The 27,941-nt window shown below is 35.8% G+C and overlaps 3 protein-coding genes across 5 annotated transcripts; all 3 read left to right on the forward strand.

Moving 5' to 3' along the window:
• Positions 1-403: 403 nt before the first annotated feature.
• LOC135625452 (AT-hook motif nuclear-localized protein 10-like) lies at positions 404-8,224 on the forward strand. The gene is made up of 6 exons (XM_065130304.1): positions 404-837; positions 3,370-3,422; positions 5,148-5,279; positions 6,768-6,929; positions 7,021-7,258; positions 7,840-8,224. Exons 1-6 carry the CDS (start codon positions 474-476, stop codon positions 7,896-7,898), a joined length of 1,008 nt encoding a protein of 335 aa, XP_064986376.1. The 5' UTR covers positions 404-473; the 3' UTR covers positions 7,899-8,224.
• Positions 8,225-15,296: 7,072 nt separating this feature from the next.
• Positions 15,297-17,731, forward strand: LOC135625467 (pentatricopeptide repeat-containing protein At2g01510, mitochondrial-like). Its single transcript, XM_065130325.1, has one exon. It carries the CDS (start codon positions 15,820-15,822, stop codon positions 17,644-17,646), a length of 1,827 nt encoding a protein of 608 aa, XP_064986397.1. The 5' UTR covers positions 15,297-15,819; the 3' UTR covers positions 17,647-17,731.
• LOC103978528 (pachytene checkpoint protein 2 homolog) lies at positions 17,509-27,940 on the forward strand. 3 transcript variants are annotated; one of them, XM_065130339.1, is made up of 15 exons: positions 17,509-17,642; positions 18,990-19,143; positions 19,235-19,298; positions 20,862-20,968; positions 21,060-21,127; positions 22,157-22,260; positions 22,342-22,446; positions 23,780-23,869; positions 23,962-24,037; positions 25,010-25,079; positions 26,080-26,150; positions 26,258-26,348; positions 26,592-26,719; positions 27,420-27,548; positions 27,640-27,940. In XM_065130339.1, exons 2-15 carry the CDS (start codon positions 19,008-19,010, stop codon positions 27,778-27,780), a joined length of 1,380 nt encoding a protein of 459 aa, XP_064986411.1. In that variant the 5' UTR covers positions 17,509-17,642; positions 18,990-19,007; the 3' UTR covers positions 27,781-27,940. The 3 variants fall into 3 exon arrangements, with proteins under 3 accessions (XP_064986411.1, XP_009392629.2, XP_064986420.1); XM_009394354.3 differs by lacking the exon at positions 17,509-17,642 and having other exon boundaries at positions 18,520-19,143; XM_065130348.1 differs by lacking the exon at positions 17,509-17,642 and having other exon boundaries at positions 18,520-19,143; positions 27,420-27,543; positions 27,640-27,788.
• The last annotated feature ends 1 nt before the right edge of the window (position 27,941 follows it).

Raw genomic sequence — 27,941 nt, forward strand, 5'->3', positions numbered from 1 at the left:
AGGTTAATGATAATACAACATTTAGGATCCTTTTTAATATTTGGAAATAGCGCATTCGTCCGTTCAATAAACTAAAGTGAATTATTACTTATCACGATTATTATCATATTTAAAATATTTTTTTTTAAATATATAGAATACATTTTTTAAAGAAAAATATTAATTTAATTTGAGTTTCAAAATCAGTATACTAATCTTCAATGGATTATTAAAATAATTAATTTTCGAGGAATATATATATATATATATATGTGATTTTATGTAATATATAAATGCAAATTAAGAGAAGATAAAGGAAAGAACTATGGAAAAAATGTTAAAAATTAAATTATTATTTTTATTATTAAAAAAATATTTTTATTGCAGAGTAAATGATTTTTTAATAATAGAAAAGGCAGAAAAATTCCCCATCCCAAATCCCACATCCCTCTGTGTTCCCTCCTCGTCCCGCCTCGACGCTCTCTCCACCGAGAATGGACGGCGCCGATAGCGCCCTCTCCGCCTACTACTCGCCTCACCACCACCGTGGAGGCGGCGGCGCCACCTCCTCTTCCGCCCGGAGCCCAATGTTCTCCGCCGCCCCGCCTTCCTCCGCCTCCGGGGCGTCCGCCGCCTACGCGCCGCCCCCCGCCGAGCCCGTCCGTAGGAAGCGCGGCCGGCCGAGGAAGTACGGCCCCCCTTCCCCCTCCCCTTCCCGCTCCGCCTCCCAGATGATCAACTCGCCGACTCTGCCTGTGCCGTCTTCTTCCCCGACTTCTCCTTCCGCCTTTGCTCGCCTGAGGGACGGCTCTTCCGCGTCACCCTCCTCGTCCAAGAAAGCTAAGCTCGCAGCACCGGGTCAGTCCAATGCTTCTTGCCCTTTCTCGGTTTCCCTTTTTGATGCTTCGGTTCACGATCTGTTTCTTCTTCATTGCGCTGGTGCGCTTGGTTTTGGCTTCGTACTGCTCGAGAAAGATCCTGGCCAATGCCAATTTTGATTAGTTCTTCATGAACGAAGGGACGCTTGTACGTTTCTTTTAGGGCTCAGATTGGTTTCATCTGTAGGGAGATTAGGTGCTTGTGGATGGCTTCTGCTGGAATAGAGCTTCGTAGGGTGTCATGACTCCATTTCATTTTACATTCTAGAAAAAAAAAAAATGAAAAACCTAATTTTAGTAACAATAGAAGATATCATTTCTATACATCATTATTTACAACTTTTGACGTAATTAGGGCTTGAGGTTTCTGAATATAGTATGGTCATGTCACTGAGCTTATTCCACTATTCAATAACTCAGACTATATGAAGCAGCAAAATCCTTATTGTAAGCGTTGAGGTCGTAACAATCATGGTAAGTGTTAAGCCAACTAGTTTCATCGATAGCAAATAAAATGGGCCCACATGAATCATGTCACTGGATCTATTCTTTCTTCTGTTGATGCTCACCAGGGGATACTGATTTTGGTTATTTTGCCAGCTTGAAATATGACTACGTTGCCTTGTCGGGTTGCTTCCATGCCTATTATCTTTATCCTTATCATTAATTAGGATTGAACTAAAGAGTCTTTTGAGATAAGGAGTAAACACGAAAGCTATAACTTGAATGTGCAACAAAGCTTGTTTGATTATTTTGTTGCCTCTTATGGTTAATTAATCATAAGTATGGTAAGGAGAATGAATTCTCTCTTTATTTTTATTGGGCACCTGTTCAGTGCCTGGTTTATCCTTGAGCTATGATTGAGCTAGAGGCTACTGATTTTGGTTATTTTGCCAACTTGATATATATGACTACATGGCCTTGTCGGGTTGCTTCGATGCCTACTCTATCTTTATTTTTATCATTAATTAAGATTGGACTAAAGAGTAAACTCGGAAGCTGTAACTTGAATGTGCAACAAAGCTTGTTTGATTATTTTGTGCCTCTTATGGTTAATTTAATCATAATTATGGTAAGGAGAATGGATACTTTCTCTTTATTTTTACCGGGCACCTGTTCAGTGCCTGGTTTATCCTGGATTTATGATTGAACGTATCTCTATTCACATTGTTATATTGCTTAAAGGATAGGATTGAGATGATAGTGATGTATATCTGGCACATTGGCTTAGTTCAGGATGAGAAACACCAACATTTGAGTCCTTTATTTTTTGGTTTTTGGTGCACATGATACACTTTTTTTCTGTCATGATTGATCAATTGTTATCACCTAATTGCAAAACTAACCAGGATAATGAAGTTTGGACATTAGGTCAGAAAAAAAAAGGGGCAAAATGCATGAGGCTCTCACCGATGCAGGCTCTAGGGGATTAGTATACACAATCTTACCCTACAAGTAGAGAGGTTGTTATATCATTCTACCGAGACATGCTCTCATTAGTTGGAATATTGTTACTCATCACACCAAAGTTTCTCTAGATAATGTTGTCTTTGGAACTAAAGTATTGCTTATCTCATGTTGCTTGCTTGTGGTATGAAAGAGTGATTTCCAAGTCAAAGGATAGGTTCAGCATTGGTTTCAGCCCAGGAATTAAGTTTGCTTACTAGTTCATACTATGGTGATGATTTATGTCATAAATGATTTGCTAATTTTGTTGAATACTTATTATTGCAATTATTCCAAGTGTTGTGAAAAGTGGAACTAGCACATAGGAGGCCTAGGTGCTGCATAACACATATGATGTCCATGGGTTCATTTGCAAACATATGAGGGATCCATGTTAAGAATAAGAAAAATTTTATTTTATAAATAATAAAACCATTTAATACTTAGATATCCATCTATGCATTTAGGGAAAAATTCAACATGTCAGGAGTTGTTATAAAACTAGAAGACCAAACAATATATAACTTTGATAAAGATTCATGGATCAGCCAAGGTAGATTCTGTTGCCAAGAAGAGTCAGGAAGAGAAGGATTACTAAAAACTGTAAATAAAGTTTTAAATTCTCTTAATTTAACTCAGGATATTACTTTTTACAAGGTTCAGTTGTGTCAAAAGATCTATATGGCCGGCCCCAAATAGTTGGGACATTACAACTTCTAGTTGTTGTTTGTCTAAGTAGCAACTCCTTTCTTTTATTTGCTGTTGTAACACTACTGTTCTGTGCACCCAATAATTAATGACATGTTTTGAGTTTCAGTTATGTTGAGTCTGCATTGGTCCTGTTGCCATAGGTCCATCCTATGTAGAGGGTGCCTTTTGCCTATTATTGGCTTGTGCCAGAGATCATATGAAACATTGGCATGTCATCGGCATGGAGTTCAAATAACAGTGTTTTCTTTGCTTTGTGACTAAATCATATTTATATCAAATTAAATGTTTCAGCATCCCATTTATTAACTAAAAATATGCAGCTACAAAATTTTCATTGCCAAGCGTTCTTTTGCAGGGAATGCAGGGCATGGGTTCAAGACACATGTGATTACAGTTGTAGCTGGAGAGGTGTACTAAATTTTTTATTCAGTTCACTTCCTAAGTCACAATATCCAACTGTTCCATGATCTTGATAAATTTAAACACAATAAGCCATTAGTGAGAATTATATTGAACTCTGGGACTAAAAGCATTATCTTCATCAATCTCTCCTTCTTATTGAATAGTATATCAGAGGTACTAAAATTTATTTCTGGGAACTTCATTTCTATCAGTTTTATTTAATTCTTTATTCTTCTCTTGGCATCTAATATATTTGGTCTTGTTGCCACATAGTCTAAAACACTTATATTATTTTGGGTTGTATAAATAAAATCAATTGATGATTGCACTAGGTAGTCGCAGCAATTGTTGTGCTGCATGATTCTAGATCATGGTTAGTTGCACTAGATTCAGAGAATGAATGTAAGTTTCTGATTTTTACGCTTATGTAGCCTTCGTAAATTTATTATACAATTAGTCCTCAATTTTGATCTCAGAATCTTCCTCTAGTTTGTTGGATAGAGATAATCCATATTAATCATCTACATTGTAAACCTGCATGTTTTTCACAAAAAATGTTATATTTTCACAGAAATTTCTTATTTTATTTATTGGTGTTGATTCCTTGAATTGGATCTCTTTTTCTTTCTCTTTTTGGATGTTAAAGCAATTTAAAGGATGAGAGGTATTTTATCTCTGAATGCTGGTGATATAAAAGCATTTTCACTTAACTCTGTAGATCTATGCGGCTGTTGGACTAACAGGAAGCAAGAAAATGTAGATTAGGAATAGGGGTCTCCATGAGTGGATGTCATAATCTTATAAGCAAGCAAATAACCAGACCAGTGATTTTAGAGATCAAGTTGGACTGATCCAGTAGTCTGTCTGACCTACAATGTTAACAGTAGTGAGAGTCCTTTTATTCTTCAGGCTTGTTGTGAACCTTATTGATATTTTATGTTCTCATGACACTGGCAATTTGAGTACTATAAATGGGTCCACTGAAACTACCCTTTTCCTATATGTACCTATATGTTTGTTTGTTTTTTGTTACTGTACCCGAATTACACTCATTTCTGATCTATGCATTTCTTTTTTGTAGCAGAAATGATATGCACTCTATCTTGGTTAATAAACCTGTTCATGAAAGGTATTTGTCTTGTTGTATCTCTTTGTTTTCGTCTTTGTGTCTTTGTAGAAGGTCTGTCTTTTGGTGAGTGCATGTGTATAGTTATATGAAGAGATGAGTGTCCTTTGGTGTAGAGGTTCATGTTATATATTTTCTCCATTTTATTAGGGTCCCACTGGCTGTTTTGTTGTAATGGTTTAAAAACAGTGAGAGGTGTTCCAAGGAGAGAGGGGGGGGGGGGGTGGGTGGGTCAAAAGTGTCAAAAAGATGTGGTCCTGTGGTTCTATCATGGAAATACCCATATCTCCATATCTTTTTATGTTATTTGGGAGTACCATGATAGTTTAGGTGCCACTTATATATATATATATATGTATATGTATATGTATACATATGTATATGTATATATACATATGTATACATATACACGCGTGCTTTGTTTGGTTTACTCAACTTAAAACATTAGCGGCTAATTCATCAATGTAGTTTTAATTTGTGGAAGCAACTGATTGCATTATATTTATTAGTTTATCTTTTTGATTGATATAACACACAGATATATGCAACAGTAATATATTTTCTATTGGCAACATGGTAACACTGAAAATTTTACTTTTGACAAGGATGTGGCCCAGAAAATTATGTCATTTGTACAACATCTCGAGCACACATTTTGTATTCTCGCAGCATCTGGTTCAATTTCTAGGGCATCTCTTAGTCATCCGGCTGTCTTTGGAGGATGTGTAACCTATGAGGCAAGCTGATCTTATACTCTCATTTCTGCTTTTTGGCCTCTCTGCAATCTGAACATATGTTTGAATATATACATATGCACACATGTATACATGCATACACATATATGAAGCAAAATTGGATTTAAATAAGTACAAGGGAAACACAAAGTTAAAACTTTTGTGCTTGTGCACCTAAGTTACTCTATTTGTTTATATTTTCCATTATCACTGTTGCTTCAGTAATAGTATTTCTTAAGTGCACAAACGAGCCATAATTGTATACTCATTCAAGGGAGTGTTCATTGTTCACTGTTTGTGCCATTTTGGCACTTCATTGTTTTAAATTTTTGCCGAAGTAACTTCATGATCTTCACCATTGTTGTGAGTTTGATTTTATGTGCTACAATCTCAGGTTTGCCTTTTCCTTAGTTGTGTTTCCATTATATGCTCTCTCTTACAAGCATGCGGATGATTGAAATTAGACTTGTGGACAATTTGGCTGATTGAAATTAGAAATATCTGCATTAGAAATGCAATGTGATTGTAGATGCTGCATCTAGAGAGCAATTTGGTTGTTTGGTTGCATATATTCTGGCTACAATTTGCATCTATTTTTGTTTGGTATCCTGCATTTTCAAGGACAATTCATTCATGGTTGGACTTTGGAGTGGCAGCAACCACTGAGAGCTATAATGGTAGGATGACAGGGGCCAGGAGCAGCTTTGCAAGGGGTACATGTTTAAAGCGGATAGTGGTTGTGGCATGCAGTCTTGAGAAATTAAGTTGCAACTGCACATGCAGTTTGTAGATAGAATGATCCTGTACTCATTGAAGTGCCTGAAATTTTCGTTTTTATTTATGATATTTGCCATTAAGTTGGTATCCTGTGTGTTGCAGTATCCAAGTGATATAATCCACACCACGAATGGACATTCCTGTCAGCAGACTGCTTGTTCTCTTTATACAGCTGTATTCAGATATATAATCTTAATATTTTGAAATATATAATCGATATGTCCGAACCAGGATTAACTAGGTGGTGTGTCCGGTACAAGCCGTGTTGCTCAACACAGGACTTGTACCAGACAATAACTTTTCTTTATTTTTGAGCCTTATTCAGTTTTTTTCTGAAACTTGGGTATGTACTGACGTAGGGCACGGTATTGCTGGTACATCTCGGGCCCATACCGGTTGGGTCATGAGTCGTACGGTCCAGTATCTGAAATTGAAAACCTTGCTTTACTCTCACATGTATTCTGGTTATGTAAATTATCCATCTGTTGTTGCCTTTTGTGCCAGCTCAATTTTGTCTTTTTAGTTCTCTTGCCAATGCAACAGCTTATTATGCGCACTTGTTAGCTCTATCATATAGTATTCCTAGTTTAAGCTATTTGGGGCTTATATCGTGGAAGACAAATATAGCATTATTTACTTCTACCTGCAATCTAAGTTCTTTAGGAAGCAACCACTCTACACATTTGTTAAGACGTCCTATATAGCCTTTTCCAGGGAAGGTTTGAGATTCTATCACTTTCTGGGTCTTTTGTGCACAATAGAACTGATGGGGCATCAATGAAGATGGGTGGGCTTAGTATATGCCTCTCCGGTACCGATGGCCGTGTAGTGGGTGGTGGCGTCAAAGGCCCTTTATTGGCTGCAGAGCCTGTACAGGTCAATTATGGATCTGGTGTTGTTATCCTTTTTTTTTCTAATACCAGTGTTGTACTACCATTAATGGTCGTTTTTAGTTGATGCGGTGCAGGTAATTGCTGGATCTTTCATGGCTGATAGTGATGGAGACTTCAGTGATGCTAAACCAGCAGCTGCTTCTGCTGGAAAATTATCCACTTCAGTACAATCTGGACTAGCATTAAATCCAGCCACACTTGGATCCTCAACAGAATGTACAGGAAGATTTATAAGAAGTAAAGAAAATGACGTTCAAAATTTTGCCGGAAGTGAAATTAATCATGTGATCCAGTCTCCAACAGATTGGACAGGTTGGTCAATAATTCTTAAAGTTCGATTCAAAGTCGCTTCTTCCAAGTTACAATTGCTTTGCATAAAGTTGATCATACCAAATGTCGGCAGACTGCATGATGCACCTTTCTGGTGGTGCATTTTTAGGTTTTGCATGCGCATGCCATTTTCCTTTTTATCTATCCAGGAATTTGTTAAATTGTGGTAATTGGATGTAATATTGGAACTTAGATAGCACAGTTGCTCCTCTACCATTTAAATAGTTGTTTAAATCATAATGTTTGGTAGAAATTTCTTGGCATTGCAGCTGTTGGTTAACAAGAACTCAAGTAACAATTTATTGTGCTTAGGCCTGTTTGTTACTATCAATTAATGTACTATTCTTGGATTCAGTTTGGAGTTTGTGAAGCAATAGCTTGATCATTTTATTAATGGAAATGAGATTATCGGAGCATATTCACTGAAAAGAACACCTTGTCATGTAAAGCAGGAGGATTGCTAGTTCTACCCAGAAGAGTCTCTCTTCTAGCATGCCTACTCATTTGATTAGAAATCTATTGGATATCGAGAAACAGTGATATTCCATTTTCTTGCTTTGCAGGAAGGCGAGACGGTGGAGCATGTCAGTTCTTCGGTGACGAGGAGGATGAGAACATATAGGTGACAGAAGATTAATGTCGAGCATCCTGCTGACCATAATCCAAAGTTGACTTCCAAGGCCTTCACCGTTGTATCCATGTACAGTTTTGTTTTAACAGTGTGGAAATAGATGTGCCCCAATATTGACTGAATTCCACTACACTATAAGGCACAAAAGTCCTCCGTTATTAAGACATCATCTTCTCCACAATTGTATTTCGGTCGAGATGATTCAGGTAAGATTCTGTAACCAATAAGACTTGTCATGTACTTGGTAGAACTTGTTGTAACGATGATCATATGATCTGATCATATCATACATGCAAAAATACCCCTCTACTGCATTCTTTCTGGCTTTCTACAACAGTGTAAGGTTCTTTCATGCATCTGACTAGAGATAACTTATTTAGTGGATCCTTTTTGAGAGATGAGGCGTTTCTTACATGGTGGATGGACTGCCTCTCGTTATCTTTGCTGGAAGATGAAGAAAGAAAGATAATACAAGCGTGAAGGCGTTGCATCCCGACGCTCCTGCCTTCATGCCTTCGGTCTTGTTACCACTTTACCAGCTTCGCCCGAGCAGAGAGAAGAGGAAGGAAGCGTGGCAGTGGAGAGTCGGAACAGGGCTGCATGCTGCTGCTGCTCCTCCAAAATCGTCTTCGACAGACGCAGGTAGGCGCTTTTATCTCCGTGTCGCTTGCGTTCCGCAGCGTGATCACGGCGCTCTCCTTCTTGCTTTGGCCCTCGAGAAGCATGTCAAGGCTGTGGCTCAGTACTCGGAAGGGAAGACGCAACAATAACAACGCTTCGATTGAGCTTCACGACCGTAAGCATATCGATGACAAAGTCAGCAATCAAAGGGTAAGGAATTCTTGATTATGTTATAGATTTAATATAATATATTTAATTAGTTAAAATATATTATAGAGTTCATTATATTTTTATTATGATTATCGATCAATAAAAAGAAAATTCAATTATGATAAGATTTAAGAAAGATTTTTGTAATTACCATCCAAATCTTCTTACACTCACCTATAAACATGATAAAACCTTTCAAGCACGAATCAATAAGAGAAATTATATATCTTCTCTATCTTCCCTTAATATCTTCTTCATCTTCCCTTATAAAACTTTAATTGACTAACCAATCAAAGAGATTATAGATATTCTCTCATCTCCCCTTGCTTTCTAATCCATCGCTTTCAGATCTTATGACTATATGCTTATAGATTGGATAAATATTTTCTAAATGACATCAAAAAGCATATCGTATATTTAATCTATTGTTATTTGATTTTATTTTTGATATTAAATTTTTTTGTATAACAATAGCATAATCATGATTTTTATGCTTATAATTGGTATTAAAGCAATATTTTGAAATCAAATACTTTAGATTATAAAAATATTTTAGATTTATTTTATATTTAGATCCACTTATTAGCACAATTTGATTGTGAAAAAGTATTATTTGATTTTGATTTATGATGCTTATATGATCTGTTTGTATTATCGATCTATTTTTCTATTTAGTCCATCTTGTTGCTTGCTTATGGGCGATACGAGGTTCCTCATGTTTGATCGATAGATCACTATCAATAGCTTATTATCGGCATAGTTGACGACAATATTATTGAGGGTGGCAACCTCTTGTTATCGCTAGCCTAGTCATGGGCAGTAGTTATGTACGCAACAAAAGCACCATAGAGTGTGACAACTGACAATGATTGCATGCATGGTTGTGTATATAGTAGCTTTATAATGGGTGACCTGCCTTAGTCGCAGACAGTTGGAAGAATGTTGCTGTTGGAAAATATAACAAAGAATAAGATGAAAATACTATAGAAACAAATAACAAACACAACATCAAGAACATGGTAGAAAATATATTTAGGCTTGAAATATATATAAATACTTTCTTAAAAACGATATTTGTACCATTTTCTCAATAAGATTGTTATGGGTTTGATGCAAATATTTTTAGTGGATATAACAAGCCTTTAGAAGATCTGTATTGAGCAAATATAAAGAATCTTCAAAGAAGAATTAAAGAATGTCTAATTTAATCACTTGGAGAGTTATCAAGAAAGAAGAAGAATATGAAATAGATAATGTTCATAATTTACTCTCAAATACCTATTTATAGATATTTTCACAAAAGGTATGACATTTGAAAAGTAACTACCAAAATAATTAAAAAGGAAACCACCTTTTCAAATAAATCTTTTGAAAAGAAATTTTTTTTTTTTTAATTTGAACAATTTATAGTAATCCTCCACTTGTTCAAATTTAAAATTTTCTCCAAGTGATTAAATAGTATTTATGAATAAAGTAATATATCTTTCGATTTGAATATTACCTTAGTGTAAGCATCACAAAGTAAAGTTGAAATCTCAAATAGTATAAAAGCTTTGAATTTGTTATTCCTAATGAAAACAGCGGTGATACCACACACTTAAATATAACATCTTTGTATTCCTCATAAATTTTCGTTTAGCCCTAATATGGCCTTGGGCTCATCCAAGTTCTTGAACTTTTATGAGAGAAACTCCAACTCTTAATCGAAGCGGCACCACTTTTAAATTGATATATGTGAAGTTCTTATAGTATCTTTATCACTTTCTGAGATACTTATCTTGACTTGACTGAACTTTATTAAGAATATAATTAACTCAACCCTCATTCGGTGACAACCATCACTTTAATATCTTTAGATGAGATTCGTAAAATATTTTGAAGTGCTGAACCACTCCACATGTTAATGACTTATTCTTACCCTTTGAACTCTTCATTTCTCATTTTATAATATTGAGTAAGGTTGCTATCATTGGTGGATCTTTTATTCAATGAGTTTTAGCCCCATCCATTTTGATATTGATCTTATAACTTCTCTTATAAGAGGTTTGGTGAACGGATCAGTCAAATTCTCACTTATTTTTATAATTGTGAGTGAAAGAATCCTACTCTTGATTAATTTTCTCGTATAATCATATATAAGACTTATGTGTCTTGACTTTTCATTATATATTTCACTATTTGCATGAGCTAAACTGGTTTGACTATCATAAAGTATAAAAATTGAATTCACACTTTTAGAAGTCAATAGAATTTCTAATAGAAAGTCCCTCAACTATTCACCTCCTTTCATGCTTCTACTATAGCAACAAATTTTAATTCCATAGTTAAGTAAGATATACACGTTTATTTCTTGCTCTTCAAGAAACAATACCACCTTCCAAGGTGAACACCCAACTAGTAATGGATTTGTTATCTCAGAAACTCGATATCCAACTTGCATCAGTGTATCCTTGACCTGTTTAATACTTGGGTCAAACATTCTCCAATACTTTCTCTATGTAATGAGTTTGACTCAAAACATATCCTCCACTATTTTTTTTTTACTATTATACCTAGTATGGTATCAACTTGCTTAAGATCTTTTATCTTAAATGTTGAATATAGAAACCTCTTTGTTTCTACAACACCTTTCATGTCGTTGCTCACTATTAGCATATCATCAATATAAAGACAAACTATCACTATATAGTCATCACAATTTTTGAGATAAACATATTTATCTATAATATTTTGGAGCCTACTTTAAACCATACAATGACTTAATAATTTATACATTTTATGTTCATTTTTCGGTCGAATAAAACCTTCAGGTTGTTTCATATATACCTTTTTATCGAGGTCTTTATTTAGAAATATCGTTTTAACATCCATTTGATGAACATAAAGATAAAAAATTGATGCTAAAGTAAAAATAATTCTAATAGATGTGATCCTAGCCATAAGAGTATATGTGTTAAAATAATCTATTCCTTTTTTTTTTTCGAAGTCCTTTAGCAACTAACCTTGCTTTGAATGTTTGAAGAGTACCATTTGTATGATACTTCCTACAAAATACCCATTTACAACTAATAGGTTTAGAGGCAAAAGATAAATCGATAAGTTCCAAAGTGCAGTTTGATATAATAGAATCTATCTTATCATTAATAGCATCTTTTCATAAAGTAGCATCACAAGAGGCCATAGCTTCTTTAAACGTTTTAGGATCATCTTTCACTTATAAAACAAGAGGAATTGTTCTTAAGACTCTTTCATTAGTTCCTTCTACAAGGTAAAAGGAAATACTTTGAGAATCAATCTTATCCGATCTTAATATTTTTGCTTTTCGTACATGAGTGCTTCTCCTTAATTCATAATATTGCTCTCTAATCTCTTGTGAACTTGATTGATGTCCAATTAAAGGAATATTAGATTACTCACCAACCTTTTGAGATATCTCCACTAGTGACTCTTCACTAGTTGAAGGATGAACATTATTACATGAAGTCATTAAGTGTTCAAAGAACTCAACATCTCGAGATTATATTATGATATTAGACTCCAAATTAAGAAGTATATAAACTTTGCTATTTGAGGCATAGCATACAAATGCATATTTAATTCTTTTAGGTCCTAACTTTATCATTTGAGGATCATTATTTTTACAATATGTATAACACCCCCATACTTTAAAATAACCAATATTAGGTTGTCTTCTTTTCCTTAACTCATATGGAGAGATCTTATTCTGTTTAAAGAAAATTCTATTTAAAATATGACATGTAGTCAATAAAGCTTCTCTCCATAAATTATAAAATAATTTAGCATGTAACAATATAGCATTAATCCTCTTTAGATATGTTCTATTTTTCTTTCTGCTAGTCCATTTTACTCAAGTGTTCTAGGTGCTGAACATTCATGAATTATACCATGTTATTCACAAAACAAGTTAAATTTATTAGAAAAATATTATCCTCAACTTTTGATTTATATGCCTTAAAAGCATTAAAAGCATCATTTTTATGTTTCAATAAGTAAATATATGTAAACTTAGACATATCCTCTATAAAAGTAATGAAATATATATTTTCTTTTCTTGTTAATATATCATTTAATTTACATATATCTGAATGTACTAAGTCTAATAAATTAATATATCTTTCAACACTTTCTTCATCATCTTTGATTTAACATAAATTTCATATTTATTAAGATCATTAAAATGATAATTTATTAAGCCACACTTAATCATTCTTTTAATGGTGCTAGTTTCCAATATGTGCTAATCTATCATATCATAATGAATAAGAATTAATAATATAAATTTATAATCATTGTCGATAATAGATAATTTGACTATTGCCTTAGTGGAATAGTCTTTTCCAATAAAAGTTCTATTACGGGATGGAATTAACTTCTTGGATTCAAATACAGATTTAATTCTAGGTTTGCCCAGGAGATTCTAACTTATTAAATTTCGTACTCATATTTGGGATATGAAAAAACATTAGTAAGAGTGACTTTCTTTCTTGAAAGTGAGTTTCACATTTTCCTTGTCAATCATCTTAGAACGAACTTCATTTCCTATTTAAATATCTTACCCTTCAGTGACTTCTTTATAAGTCTTGAAGAGTGTCTTATCATAGCAAATATAGATGGTAGTATAAGTATCATACCATCAACCAAAAACCTTACCAAATATGGCATTCACTTCGTCAACCGTAGCGATTATATTATCATCTCCCTCGACAAAGTTGACTTCCGGTTTTTGGCTTTTCTTAAATCTACAATCCCTAGTAAAATAATCATGTTTTCCATAAACAAAACAACCTCCACCCTTTGACTTCTTAAATTTTCTTTGATCTCTTTTGGGGCCAAAATGATTCACATTGTTTTGCTTATCTTTGTTGGAATTCTTAAGCTGATTCACATCATTTGTTTTTATATTATCAAAAGAATTCTCAATCTTGTCTCTCATCCTCGATTCCTCTTCAATTCGAATATATTTTTAAATTTGCTCCAAAGTGATATTCTTGGAGTCATACAAAATCTTCTTCCTATACCTTTTTTAAGATAAAAGTAACTTAACTATTATAGCCTCTACTTATACTAAGATTGGCTTGTCATCCATAAACTTATAATTAAAATAGTTAGAAATTAAAAATTTCTTTGTACCTTCCTCCTCAGCATGATACTTGAATTCCAAAACATTCCAAATTGCTTTTGCAGGTGATGGTCCACTATATAAAGATCATAAAGTCGATCCGAAAGAGCATTGAGAATATGTCCTCTACACATAATTTCATCTTCATTTCTCTTCTTTTGTTTAGCCTTGACTTCATCAGTGTCATCATCGGTTGGATCAAGAATTGGTTGAAGATTTGGATCATGGGCATGGAAGATTTTCAAAGCAATCAACATAAACTTCATCTTGTCTTGCCAATAGGTAAAATTCATTCCATGAAAATGATCCAAACAAACAAAATCTTGATTTCATAATTTGATGGTATTTATGACCTCCACGGTAAATTTGTATAAACTTATAAATATCATTTTTAGATTGTTAAAAAATATAACAAAGAAGATAATGAAAACACTATAGAAATAAATAACAAACACAAGATCAAAGATATTGTAGAAAATATATTTAGACCTGAAATATGTATAAACACTTTCCTAAAAATGATATTTGTACCTTCTTCTCAACAAGATTGCTATAGGTTTGATGTAGATAGTTTTAGTGGACATGACAAGTCTTTAGAAGATTTGAGCAAACAATAAAGAATTTTCAAAGAGGAATTAGAGAATATCCAATTCAATCACACTTGGAGAGTTATTTTTATAAAAGAGATATGTTCATAATTTACTCTCAAATACATATTTATAGATATTTTCATAAAAGACACCATCTTTGAAAAATAACTACCAAAATAACTAAAAAGGAAACCATCTTTTTAACTAAATCTTTTAAAAAGAATTTTTTAATTTAAATATTTTATAACAATTGTTGCTTGTGATGGCTATACTAATGTCGCTGCAGTATTTGCTGGCCACAATTAGCATTAGCTAGACACCACAGGCCACGATTCCCCATGGTTGCGTAATAGAAAAAGGAACGATGACGACGGTCAGTGGGCTGTGGGTGGCACCTCGATGATTACAAGCATTACATAAGCCATGCCACTGTGGTTAGCGCATAGGCAACAAACGGCCGGTGCACCATCGTCAAGACCCGCACATGTGGGTGAGGTGGAATGCAACGATGGTGACAACGAGAGAGGTTTTAGGATTTTTTTTTTATTTTTTACCCTTAAAAAATCAGATAATTTCAATCTCTGTCTTTAGATTCAATTTTGATAATTACGCCTTTTAAAAATTAGATATTTCTATTATATATCCCAAGTAAAATTATAATTTTATCATTTAAAAATTAATTTTTCTAAATTTATGTCCTCAATTATAAAATTAAATTTATAGATAAAAAAATCTTCAAAATTTAGGATTAAAATGGTGAATGCTTATTCTCTGGCTACCTTCTAAGTAACATCGATAAGATGACAACCACCATCAACGAGTTCATTGTAATGAACAGACTTTCAAGATTTAATCAAAACTTTCTCCTTCTGATAGATCATCCAGGAGGATAGTGAAGCCGAAAGGGAGAACAAAGCTAGAGAAGGATTGCGAAACACATCGTTTTTTTATACATGTCGGCTCGGCTCTGACCACCACCGAAGCTAGTCAATCTACTCGGGAGGTGTGGCACCGACGTTCTCCTCGAGCCGTCGGGAGACGCTGGCGTCGAGGTACAGTGGTCGGGGGAGGAGGGCGGAGAACGGAGCGGGTCTGGGAAACTTCGGAGACGGCGGAGGCCATGGACGCGAGGAGGGCCGATGGCTGAAGACGACGCAGCCGCTCCACCTGCTCGCCGTCGTCGTCATCACCGTGGTGGTGGATGGGGGATTGGAGCAGAGAGGCTGTTCGATGACGTGGTGGTCGAAGGTTTGGGAGGCGTTGAAGGAGCCGATCCCGGAGGAAGAAAGCCAATAGCGAAGCTTTATGTGTGCATATATTCATATATCCAGTGCTGCTTTTCACGTCGTGTATGAGAATTCTCAGCAATGCGAAGGCACCCAACGAATTCCTTCCATCGACGGACGCTTCGGCCTCGCCAACCACCGCTTCCCCTGCCGTTATGTGCCCCGAGACGATAACGACCATTTCCTCCCTGCTCAAGTCATGCGCCCGCCCGAACCACCTCAAGCAAGCGCACGCCCGCATCCTCACCCTCGGCCTCCACCGCCGCATCCCCACCCTCCTCTCGGCCGCCACCCTCGCCTACCTCTCCCTCGGCCTCCTCGACTCCGCCCTCCCACTCTTCCGCTCCGTCCCCAGCCCCTCTCCCTTCCTCTTCAACATGGCTATCCGCGCCTGCGCCGCCGGAGGCCGCTTCCACGTCGCTCTCAGCCTCTACTACACCCTCCTCTCCTCCGGCCTTCGTCCCGACAAGTTCACCTTCCCATTCGCGCTCAGGTCCTGCGCCGCCCTCTCCGACCTGCGGGTAGGGAAATTGCTCCACCAGCACTCCCTCTGTTTCGGGTGCGCTAGCGACCTCTTCGTGGCCGCCGCGCTGGTCGACATGTACTCCAAGTGCGGCGACGTCTTCTGCGCGCGGCAGACGTTCGATAAAATGGCTAACAGAGATTTGGTTTGTTGGACTTCGATGATCTCTGGGTACGCTCACAATGGCCTGACCATGGAGACGCTGGAGTTCTTCCGGCTCATGCAACTCTCGAGCGTGAAGCCCAACCGGGTCAGCTTGTTGAGCGCACTCCTTGCTTGTGGCCGTCTTGGGGCTCTTAGGGGAGGAGAATGCTTCCACTGCCTCGCGATTAAAACCAGGTTCGAGCATGACGTTTTGGTCGCTACTGCAGTCGTCGACATGTATGTCAAGTGTGGGAACTTGGAGTTGGCGAGGCTAATGTTCGATCGTATTGATAGCAAGGATGTCGTGTGCTGGAGTACGATGGTAGCAGGCTTCGGATACCATGGCCTAGCCAGAGAAGCCATCTCTACATTCGACAATATGGTGGATGATGGGGTGATGCCAAATGCTACCACCTTTACCAGTCTCCTTTCTGCTTGCAGCCACTCGGGGCTTTCGGAGGAGGGCAGAAGGTTCTTCGATTCTATGAATCTGAAGTATGGAATTGAGCCAAAGATGAACCACTATGCGTGCATGGTAGACATCCTTGGACGTGCAGGGAAGCTGCAGGAAGCTGAAGAGTTTATAAAGCAAATGCCCATGGAACCAGATACTAGTATTTGGGTTTCTCTTCTTGGAGCTTGTCGAATTCATGGGGATCTAGATTTAGGAGAAAAAATTGCAGACAAGATCATGAACAGAGACCACAACCATGCTGGATATTTTGTTCTCCTCTCCAATGTCTATGCTACTAAATCAAGGTGGACAGATGTGGAGAGAGTGAGGAAGCTAATGGCAGGGAGAAGAGTGAACAAGGATCAAGGCATTAGCTTGATTGAGTTCAACAACCAAGTTCATAAATTTGGAGTGGATGATAAGTCTCATCCTCATTCTCGGGAGATATATGCTTATCTTGACCAACTGAGTGTGCGGATGAAACAATTGGGTTATGTTCCTTTGGTAGATTTTGCACTCCATGATGTGGACGACGAGAGCAAGGAAATTGCACTTTCTTATCACAGCGAGAGGCTCGCCATCGTCTTTGGCTTGATCAATATGAATCCCGGAACTGTGATTCGTGTGACCAAAAACCTTCGTGTTTGTGGAGATTGTCATAATGCAATAAAATTCATCTCCAAAATCGAGAGCCGAGTAATCATCGTACGAGATGCAAATCGCTTCCATCATTTTGAGGGTGGCATCTGTTCTTGTCATGATCACTGGTAAGAAGATGCTTTAATATCTATATTGTGCCTTTCTAATTCTAATGAAGAACAAGGATAGGTTTGACTTCCACGTTCCTTCGTAGAAATGCTCCACTAGCTGAGTTTAGATATGAACATTTTCAATATGATGAATGTTGGAAGTGCAAAATACACACCGAGCTGTCGTATTCCACAGATTTATGATTCATGTCGAGTAAACATGGCCTATGTGGCTGAATGATCTGGCATATCTTTGTTACTCTTACCAGTTGAATTGACAAACACATTGTTATCATTCATCTAAGACGGTCATGGAACCAACACAGTTTGAGCAATCATGTTCAGCAGCATTTTGCAAATAAGAATGGCATGAGAATTTCCCTAATTCCTATGTGAAAACTAAATAAGTAGGAAGGCAGTTTGTTATATTGCATGAGCTTTTTTTTTTTGTTGTGTGTTAAACAGTAGAGGAGAGATCTTTTTGAGCTCAGTATGAAGTAATATCAATTATTAATATTTAATGAAAAAATTTGTAAATATTATTTTGAAAACACTTTTATGGTATTTAATTTTATTAATGTTTTTGGAGTAGAGTTTTATATTTTTTAGAATTTTATACATATTTCTTCGATATTTTCAACTCTTAACTAATCAGAAAAAGGAGGAAAAACAAATATTTTTTGGAAAAATAGAATATAAAGGCCCATGTTGGGGTTGTGTTAATTAAATAATCATGACCTACCATGCAATTTAAATAATCTCTTTTAATTTGTCAGTATTTGAAGCACCAATTATTTCTTTATATTTTTATTTTTGGAAAAAAATAAATCAGAACATGGAATGCTCCTATAGTTCAATGGTTCTGGAAATTTTGATGACAAGAGAATTTACCTTTTCTGATTTGGTAAACACATTTCTTTAGATTTTTTGAAGGAAAAATAGTTTCTTAGTATATACTGTTTCGAAATCTGTATGCATATATCTTTGAAAATTTCAATTTCTGAAAAAACAAATTATTTCATATATACTTCTATGGTCTGATGGGTTTTCAAGGTTTCAATGGTCTTCTTTTATGATTTATTAAGATATGAGTTTATGTTTTTCAGAATTTCTATACATATTTATTTCAATCAGAGAAAAATAAAAATTGTTTTTATAATAAAATATAGCACATCGACCTGTATTTATTTGATGGGCCGGACCGGGCTTAGTATTAGTTTTCGAGCCCAGTTATGTACAGAACCGGCTCATCTACGTGGCGGAAGCCGTCGTTACGAAGCGAGGGAACGAGAATTATATTCGAACTTTCAAATTAGGGTTCCCGCAGTCGTCCGATCTGGTTCGCTTCCATCTCCTCATTCTTAGGAGGGGAGAGAAAAGCTGATGAGCTCTCCGATGGAGGTTTCGCTAGAGAATGGCTCCGAGGTAACCGACCTCTCCAAGCCGGAGGGCGTCTCCGGCCGCCCCGCGCCTTTGCCCCCGCCGATCTCCGCCGCAGATGATAAGGTCCTCGTTTCCGGTAAAGCCGATTCTTCTTCCTCTCCTCCTTATACCTTTTTTCCAAATTATCGAGTCTTTCCTGGAGCGATTGATTTGTTTTTGGTCCGCAGTTGAGGTCTGCTTGAAACCCTCGAGCACTGCTCGAGCTGAGGACGCACGCGCCGCCGTTGAAAGGTTCTTATCTTTCTCTCCGTCTCCTGCTTTTCAGATAAGTCCCAAAGTGATAGAACGTGGATGTTTTTGGATTTTCTTTGTTGTTTCTAAAATGACTCAAGGAGTCTTTGGTTCTGTTGAGATGTTTGATGGTAGAAGCGTAGCGGTGCACTGTTTTCGTTGAATTTGGTTTCCCTTGAGATACTGATCAACGTTAACGAAAAGCTCCACATGTTTTTAACAGTGATGAGGAAGAATATGGTGACACTTGCAGCGTCAATTAGTTTGGGACCGTTGTAGTTGTGCGTGTCATGCATTTTATCCAAGGAGGACTACAGAAATCTTAATGCACATATGAAGCAAAATTCTTGTGTGGTGGCTTCACTGAAGCATGATGGTATGTCAGAAATTATTTGGTTCTACTGTGTTAGGAGTTTGGTTTTGGAAGTAGTTGTAAAATGAGATAAGAACCATGGAGATCCCTTCTGAAAGTGGTCTAGAAAATTTTTAGTGGGAAGTGACAGATCAGCTGCCTGGGATAGAGATATGCTACATGGTATAGAGTTGTGCCAATGATATATTAGTCTCTTCTTGTGCAAAGTTGCTGACTAGCATGCTCATATGGTACACAAAACTTTGACTTGGAAGAGTAATTCTTTGCATGTCAGACCATGTTAAATATATTCAATAACATCGAGGTCCTATCAACGTATGCAGAAGGACATCAGCTAGAGGAAAAAAGGAAGTTTTGGAGAGAGTGGGTAACATAGAGTAATAAAGTTACTAGAAGTTGTTTGGTTATGTGCCATAGAGCTCTCAGACCATTAATGGTATCTCCTCGTAGTGTAGTTGCTGCTCTCTGTTTAATGGCAAGATTCTTGACAGCCATTTAGTAACCATGTGATGAGGACTTATCTAGAGCATATATGGGGTACTTCCCCATTAGATTGTGGTGCCCGATTCTCTGATTATAGTGGGTGGGCCGTAGTGAAAGATTTTATATTTGCGTGTATATGCTCAACAACGCTCATGTCTCATGCTTATTCTGTATGGTGAAAATATGGTCAATGTCCACTCGAGTTGCATGTGGGAACATGGTCAATGATGGGGCAGCTGTCACTTAAGTTTTGGTCCGGTGAAGCTTATTGTTGAAAACTTGGCATCAGCTGATGCTTTTTATTTACTTCTAGTACCGGATAAAGATAATTAGGGCAATAACTTCACCTTTTACCTTCCTGGTTTTGGTTTTTTCTCATGAGGTTCCAACTCAACTGTCCCCAGCAAGAGTTGGATAATGTTGAATGTAAGGTCAGAACATTTTTGGTAATGAATACTTGAAATAATACAAGTTTTGATTTTGATTTTGTTTATTTTCTATGTGGTACTTTGATGATGATTGTTATTCTTCTTGTGCCTTTATTTATCAAGATATCGCTGCACATACTGTATTTTTTTCATCTCTTGGATATGAACATATTTGGTTTTAGTCTTCTTTTCGTAAGTGTTTGATGTTCCAATATGTTTTACATATTTTACCTAGTTATTGGTGCTGTAACTTCCTAATCATAATTTAATCTTTACTAGGATGCTTGAGAAAAGGAGCATGACCTATGTTGATGGTCCCATTCCAGTGCCTGCTGATGATTCTTTTTTTGTTGAAAATGTAAAAAGAATCATAGTTTGTGACACAGGTTGAATAGCTTAATGAAGTGACTTTTCTCTTAGGTTTCTATCTTAGTTGTTATTTCTTTGTTGGGTTCTGATGTATCCATTCTTTTGCAGATGAGTGGGTGGAGAACCATAAAGTCTTACTATTTTGGCAAGTCAGACCGGTTGTGCATGTATATCAGGTATGCATGTTTATGTTGCACTCTTTATGTGATTAGTGCCTCCAATGTTGGTCATTTGTTACTTTTGAATAAAAATGTAGTCTCTTTATTGAGAATGGCTCTAATTTTAATGGTTATGTCATTTGCAAGTTGGAAAGCGATAGTCATTTATCTTTCCTCTTAGCTTTTGGCATGTGTTTATCAACTGAAAATAAATTCATTATAGTTTGATGCTTCATTTCTCTTTACATACTCTTTAAGATTTAGGTTATAAAAGGAAACTTAAGAATTGTGAAGCTGGTAAAATTGGTAAATTTCATCATACAATGTTTTCCGTTGAGAATCCATCATTAGCAGTCTCTAGTTAACAAAACCATCTATCAACCTATGTGCCATTGAACTAATCAATTGTTCAATCAGTTATGATATATAAATAGATAACATTTCCTTAGAAATTCTGATCAATAAATACATAATGTTTTGTTTGGGATGCTGATGGAGAACATTAAAAATAATTATAATTCTGCTAGAATAATCAATTTGATCAGAATCAAATATCAACACTTATATAATGAACAAATTCAAATTCCAAAATATTAATTAATTAGAAAATTCAAAGTATAAAATGTAGAAAACTTATACAAATATCATCTCTTTTGTTGTATTCTTCCCTTCTTCTTGGTCCTCCTTTCCTTCTATTCTTCTCTCCTCTTCTTCATGCAATTTCCCTCCAGCTTCTTTTACCATTTTCCAGTGTATTTCAATCAAGGTAGGTATTCTGTCTCATTAATCAAAGCTGGTCGGCTTCAATCTTGATTATTTTGTCCAAAGTTAAGAAAATCATAATCTTTTATCAAATTTCACTTAGTTTTTTTACTTTTCAGAATATACTACTGACATTTTGTCGGTCAATTTGTTACACTGTGGATAAGATCATTAGAGGTTCACGTTATCAGATTTGACATTATTTCATATTTCTAATTTTGAAAATTTAATATGCTATTTTTTACAATTCAGCTATTATAAATGATAGATATACCTTTTCTACAGCTTAATGAAGAGGGCCCAGGTGAGGAACCAAGTGGAGATGATATGCTTTCTAGCTTCAACGAGTGGGTTCTACCAGCAAGAGAATTTGATGGATTGTGGGAAAGGTTCAGTATATCTTTCAGCTTTTTCATGGTCACTTAGTTTGTTATATGCATTTTTTATTAATTTAATATCTATTCCTGCAGCTTAATATATGAAACTGGTCTCAAACAGCGGTTGCTGCGGTATGCCGCTAGTGCTCTTTTGTTTACCGAGAGAGGTGTAGATCCTTGCCTCGTGTCATGGAACAGGTGAGAAACATTTAGAAACTTTAGATATTTGTCTTTGTGATGTGTTTCATGTTCATTATGATTTTTGATAAATTCTCATGTTTCAATCTATTTAAGCCTTTGTAATTAATGTCATGAGGTTGTACCTGTATAAATCATGCTATATTCTTTGTTCCCAAATTATGTTTTGGAGCATTATTGTAGTCTAATAGTCATGTATAATTGTTGGAAACCTCTCTTATAAGCTACACAATACAAATGCAGTCAGTTGTTGATCATTGCTGAATCAATCAAACAATTAGCTTTAATATGCAAACCTTCAAACTTTCTATGCTATTATCTGAACTCTTTAGTTTTCCTTTTTTTTTTTGTATTTTCTAATTATATTGTCTTCCTGCTTAAGGCAGCTTACACTATATATTCGTTCTGTTCTCCTATTCTCTACTTAGTGGAACTACCTTGAATAATTTAAATCTGTTAAAAAAAACTAAACTTGTGTTCATCATTAAATCAAGAAACTGTTGTTCTTTCAGCGCACGAGCCACATGCGTTACTTCGATTTAACAAATTGATATGACCAATGGAATCTTTCCATATATATACAATCAATGTTTTGAAATATGAAAAATATTTTGTGCTTTATTTTCCAGATCATTTCTGAAATCTTCACTCATCTCATTTACTAGAAGATATTGAAGTAGTCTTCTCTATTCAGGCATTTGTTGCCTATGTGCCAATCCTCAGAATCCTGAGGTCTATGCATACTGTCATTGGGCTTGTGCATGACTGTTGTTCTTTATCCATTTGAATATACTTTTACATGTTGGATGTTGTCCTGAAAGCAGTTGATTTTGCATTTGCAATGAGTAACTGGTGCAACTTTTGTTCATTGTTTGACTATTTGAAAAATATGCTATTGCAGTAGTAGTGTACAAAATGCAGAATTGGACTGCTCTCTGTTATTTTTGGCATTTTTAAGACCTACAATGGCCATGCATTTTATTTTACAAAGCAAGATGGGTTGAGCAGTTTAAATTGGGGCAATTCATCAACTTTGCAGATTTACTACTATCAGATATACATAGTCACATATTAAATATGTACCTTTTAAAGTCTTTGGTTCATCTCATAGCAAGCTTTCCCGGTAACATACCTTTGTTTTGTGGGGCATATGTAGTATGCAATTTATTTCTAGCTGCCACTTTTTTATGATATATGCCATTAAATGTTTTGAAGTTTTAGTGATTTCAAAAAGATTTTGGCTGTGAAATGATCATTTAGCATGAATTATTCAAAATGCACCCATTTTGTGCAAGGTGAACTTTATTTCTCAGGTTCAATATTGTATTTATAGGATTATCCTTTTACATGGACCTCCCGGAACTGGAAAGACATCTTTGTGCAAAGCATTGGCTCAAAAGCTTTCTATACGTTTGAAGTCAAGGTTTGTTAAGGATGAAATTTCATTAATGCTTATCTTTCCAGAGTACTACGTCGTTATTTCTAGGTGACGATATTATTATTTGTCTATAATAGGTACTCATGGTGCCAGCTAGTAGAAGTCAATGCTCATTCATTATTCAGCAAATGGTTTTCAGAAAGTGGAAAATTGGTATGCTTTATCATTTCATATAAACTGGTGCCTCTTCTAGTAGTTTATGTTCAGCATACTCTTACATCTGTAGCTTGCATTTCCTGGCAATATATTTTTCTGAAAATAATTATAAACATTGAGAAATAAAGATTGACATGTAGATAATTTTTCAAGCATTCTATTTGGTGGTTGAAATTTGTACAAGTTTATATTTCATTTCCATTAATAAAAGAATTCTTAGAATATCAAAGGTAAGGGAAGTAATGGAGTAAATTATTGATTTTGTATATTTTGGTAATAAGCAGAAATATGGTTATTGCTGGTGGTTGAGAAATAATGAAATGGAAAGTGCTTTATATTTTCTTAAAGATATGATTTTGTTTTACTTTTGTTGTATTACCTTCTTGTTCAACTGTTTCTGTCTCTTCAAATATATGTTTTTATTCTGTTTCAATATTATTATTTACTCCTTTTAGCTTCTTAGCTTTTTGTAGAATTACTGTCTTATACTCAAATTTTTGACTGTTGATCTTGAATTAGTTGGAAAGTAAGGTTCATCCATTCATCATTTTTGGGACCACAGTGTTGGATTGAATTAACTTTAGCTGATCATGAAAAGATAGAGATTTGCAGTCCATCTTTGTAGCTAGAGAAAATGTTAAATATATCAATTTTCATAGAGGGGTCAAGTTCATTGTTTTGTCTCTTTCTGTAGTCTTCAAACATGACGATCTTGCTCATGGATTTGTTAATATAACAAATAAATGCCATTAGGTAAAACTATTAGTGTTTCCAGCTCGAGGTGCCTGTTATACATTTCCTATACAATTTTCTTGTCCCCACAGGGTTATATGTTACAGTTTTATTAATATTTGGTCGTATGGAGGATAAATATAATGAAGAAATATTTTTATCCTCATGGAAATAGTGACTGGTATAGGATGTCTACTTATTTGAATTTTTTATTTGCTCATCATGAGACCTCTACAGGTTGCGAAGCTTTTCCAGAAAATCCAGGAAATGGTGGAAGAAGAAAATAATCTTGTATTCGTCTTGATTGGTTCGCTTTCATCTGATCTAATTTTGTTTATTTTCTTCCTTGAGTGTGTTTAAGATGATCACCTTGTCATTGTACTTCATAAGTTTGCATGCAACTGATACATTGTGGTGTATGATGAGAACACTTTGGATTCTTGGAACTCAAGTTCTCTAATATACAAACTTTTTGAACTGATCAAAATCTATTGTGCAGTTCCAGGAAATAGTCTAAAGTAGTTTTTTTAATGACGAAATGCCATAAATTTAATTTATACATTTTATGTCTATTTCTGTTTCACTGATTTGATGTTAATAACCATCATATCTTATATAGTGTCGGATTAAGAAGGCATGGGAATATATGCATCAAAAATAAAAAAAGAATTGAAGGTAGGTATATGTCAAGCAGCATGTAGTTGAGCGAGATTGATGTGCTGACCCTCACAACTATTGTTTGTAGTTGGATAAATTAGATAGACATGCCCCAACCTTTTACCCAGTAGCAACCTAGTTCCTTAATTAATTGTTTTCCTTGTATTTCAACTCATCTGTGACCAAGAGTAAAAATCTCGACCCAGTATTGGTTTCAACATCTTGTTGGACAGTATGGTACTAACAGATCAGGTTGTGTACAGACTTGTCCCATATAATGTCACTGAAAAGTAGTAAAAGGAAAATGAATACTGATTGGTACTAATCCATATGGTCCATTAGAGGTCCTTGGCCAGACCAGTAAGTACTTGCGGAAAAAAAATAAAAATAAGTGCCAATCAGTACATACCGGTTTAACTGATAGTTGAAATCTTGCTTGTGACACTTGTCAACAACTTTAGTGCTTAGCAACAAGCTTGGTTTCCATCTATTAGAGATTTACTATATGGATTCTTATAATACAAGTTTATATGCTCGATATGGTTTTAATTAATGGATTTCTTTTATATCAATTTGTTCAATGGATACCCCATATTGTTCTTGTATTGATCAAATATGAAACCATGAGTTTCAAATTTGTTGTTTTGTAGATGAAGTTGAAAGCCTTGCTGCTGCCAGACAAGCGGCTTTGTCTGGTTCCGAACCATCAGATTCCATAAGGGTGCTACTTCTGGCCTTACTTATCTCTCCCTTGACACTGATATTAGTCGGAGTTGGTAATATGATAAAATTTCATGCTGATTAATCGTGCTACTTGTTTTTTACTAGGTTGTGAATGCTTTGCTTACTCAGATGGACAGATTGAAATCTTGGCCTAATGTGATAATTCTCACGACATCAAATATAACGACAGCCATTGGTAAGTTGTTCATGCCTTTGAACTTTATGATGCTGTTAGCAAAAGGTCTAGAGCTTGATGTTGTGATTTTGATGATCTTCTCTTTAATCTTTTCTCTAAGGGACAAGTACAATAAATATGAAAAAAATATAAATAGGGATGTTTTGCTTAATCTGCAGTTTTAACACACTGTATTTTCCACTAAGTCCTCGTGTGGTGGCTTCTATTGTCAAATATATAAGCTCACCATTGTTTAGGTTGCAGATATTGCTTTTGTTGACCGAGCAGACATCAAGGCATATGTGGGCCCCCCTACACTTGAAGCACGATATGAAATATTGAGGTCATGCCTACAAGAACTTCTGCGAGCTGGAATTGTTACATATCCTCAGGTGCTTCTCTCAAATTTTTATTCTCATTTACTACATATTGATCTCAAAAAGTGGTTCTGGGATATGTTTTTGATTGGTCGAGCAAAGCAAATCGATCCATGTCCAAATTTAAACTTTGAATATATCGGAATATAGTGTTTTTAGATAGGAAGCCAGGCAACGCTTGATTTCTGATATGTCCTTTTACTGGTTGGATATTTTGATTGTGTATTATATGTCTTCATTCAATGTTTCCATGGTGTCTTGGTTGACATCTAATGTTGTTATCTTGAATTTGGTCCTCACCATAATTCCAACCACACTGGTGACAACCAAGGTTTACTGCGTCATAGTGTCACAAAAAGACACCTGTTGGCTAGGAATTTTTGTAGGATTGATCTGTGGTTGCAACCGTTAGAACGTCTGATGTCAATTTGGCACCCGCTGGCACAAAGAAATCTTTAATGGACGTTCTTAACTTTAGCTGTGCACTAAAGGTTTTGGATGAGGATGATACGATGGTGAATTAGAATGACCTTAGCTCGCTGTTATCACATTAATGTTGTTGTATGGCTGTGTTTAAACTGCTTTAATTGTCATTTAGCTCTACTAAGTAAGCCCTTATATATTCAAAGTTGTTACGCCCTCAACAGGCAACCCTAAGATACACTTGTTCGTTTGGATCTAGTCTTGAATCATGTTCATTGCTCGGGTTCTCCAGGATCAAGTTCATTTCCCGCTTCTCAACTATTCTACTTTGAAAGAGACACTGCATCCATCTGAGACGACAGAGCTTGAAGGGCCGCTTCATTTGTCGAGGATTCTGCTTGAAGCTGCAAAAGCATGTGAGGTAACAAGCTGGTCTTTTTGATGGTAGACACTGAGATTTAATATTAAATTAACTTAATTCTGATGTCTATCGTCGTATCTGATGTCACCAGGGATCAAGTGGTAGGGCTTTGAGAAAGTTGCCTTTCTTGGCTCATGCAGCTCTTTCTAACCCCCACGCCTGTGATCCTAGAAGGTTTCTGTACACCTTGACAGAAACTGCAAGGAGAGAACTCGCTGAATTGAATGCTTAACATTTCGATGTGGTAAGTGACCTATTGGCATTGTCTAAAGAATGTCATCTCATGTCAATGGTGCTGTTTTTAGCTTAATGATACTGTCAATTACAAAGTAGTTGTTGAATGCACTTTTCAGTGTTTCACTAGTATAATCTTTATCTGCTTCTCACTAAATG

The sequence above is a fragment of the Musa acuminata genome, chromosome BXJ1-3 (assembly GCF_036884655.1).
Source record: "Musa acuminata AAA Group cultivar baxijiao chromosome BXJ1-3, Cavendish_Baxijiao_AAA, whole genome shotgun sequence".
Taxonomy (NCBI): Eukaryota; Viridiplantae; Streptophyta; class Magnoliopsida; order Zingiberales; family Musaceae; genus Musa; species Musa acuminata.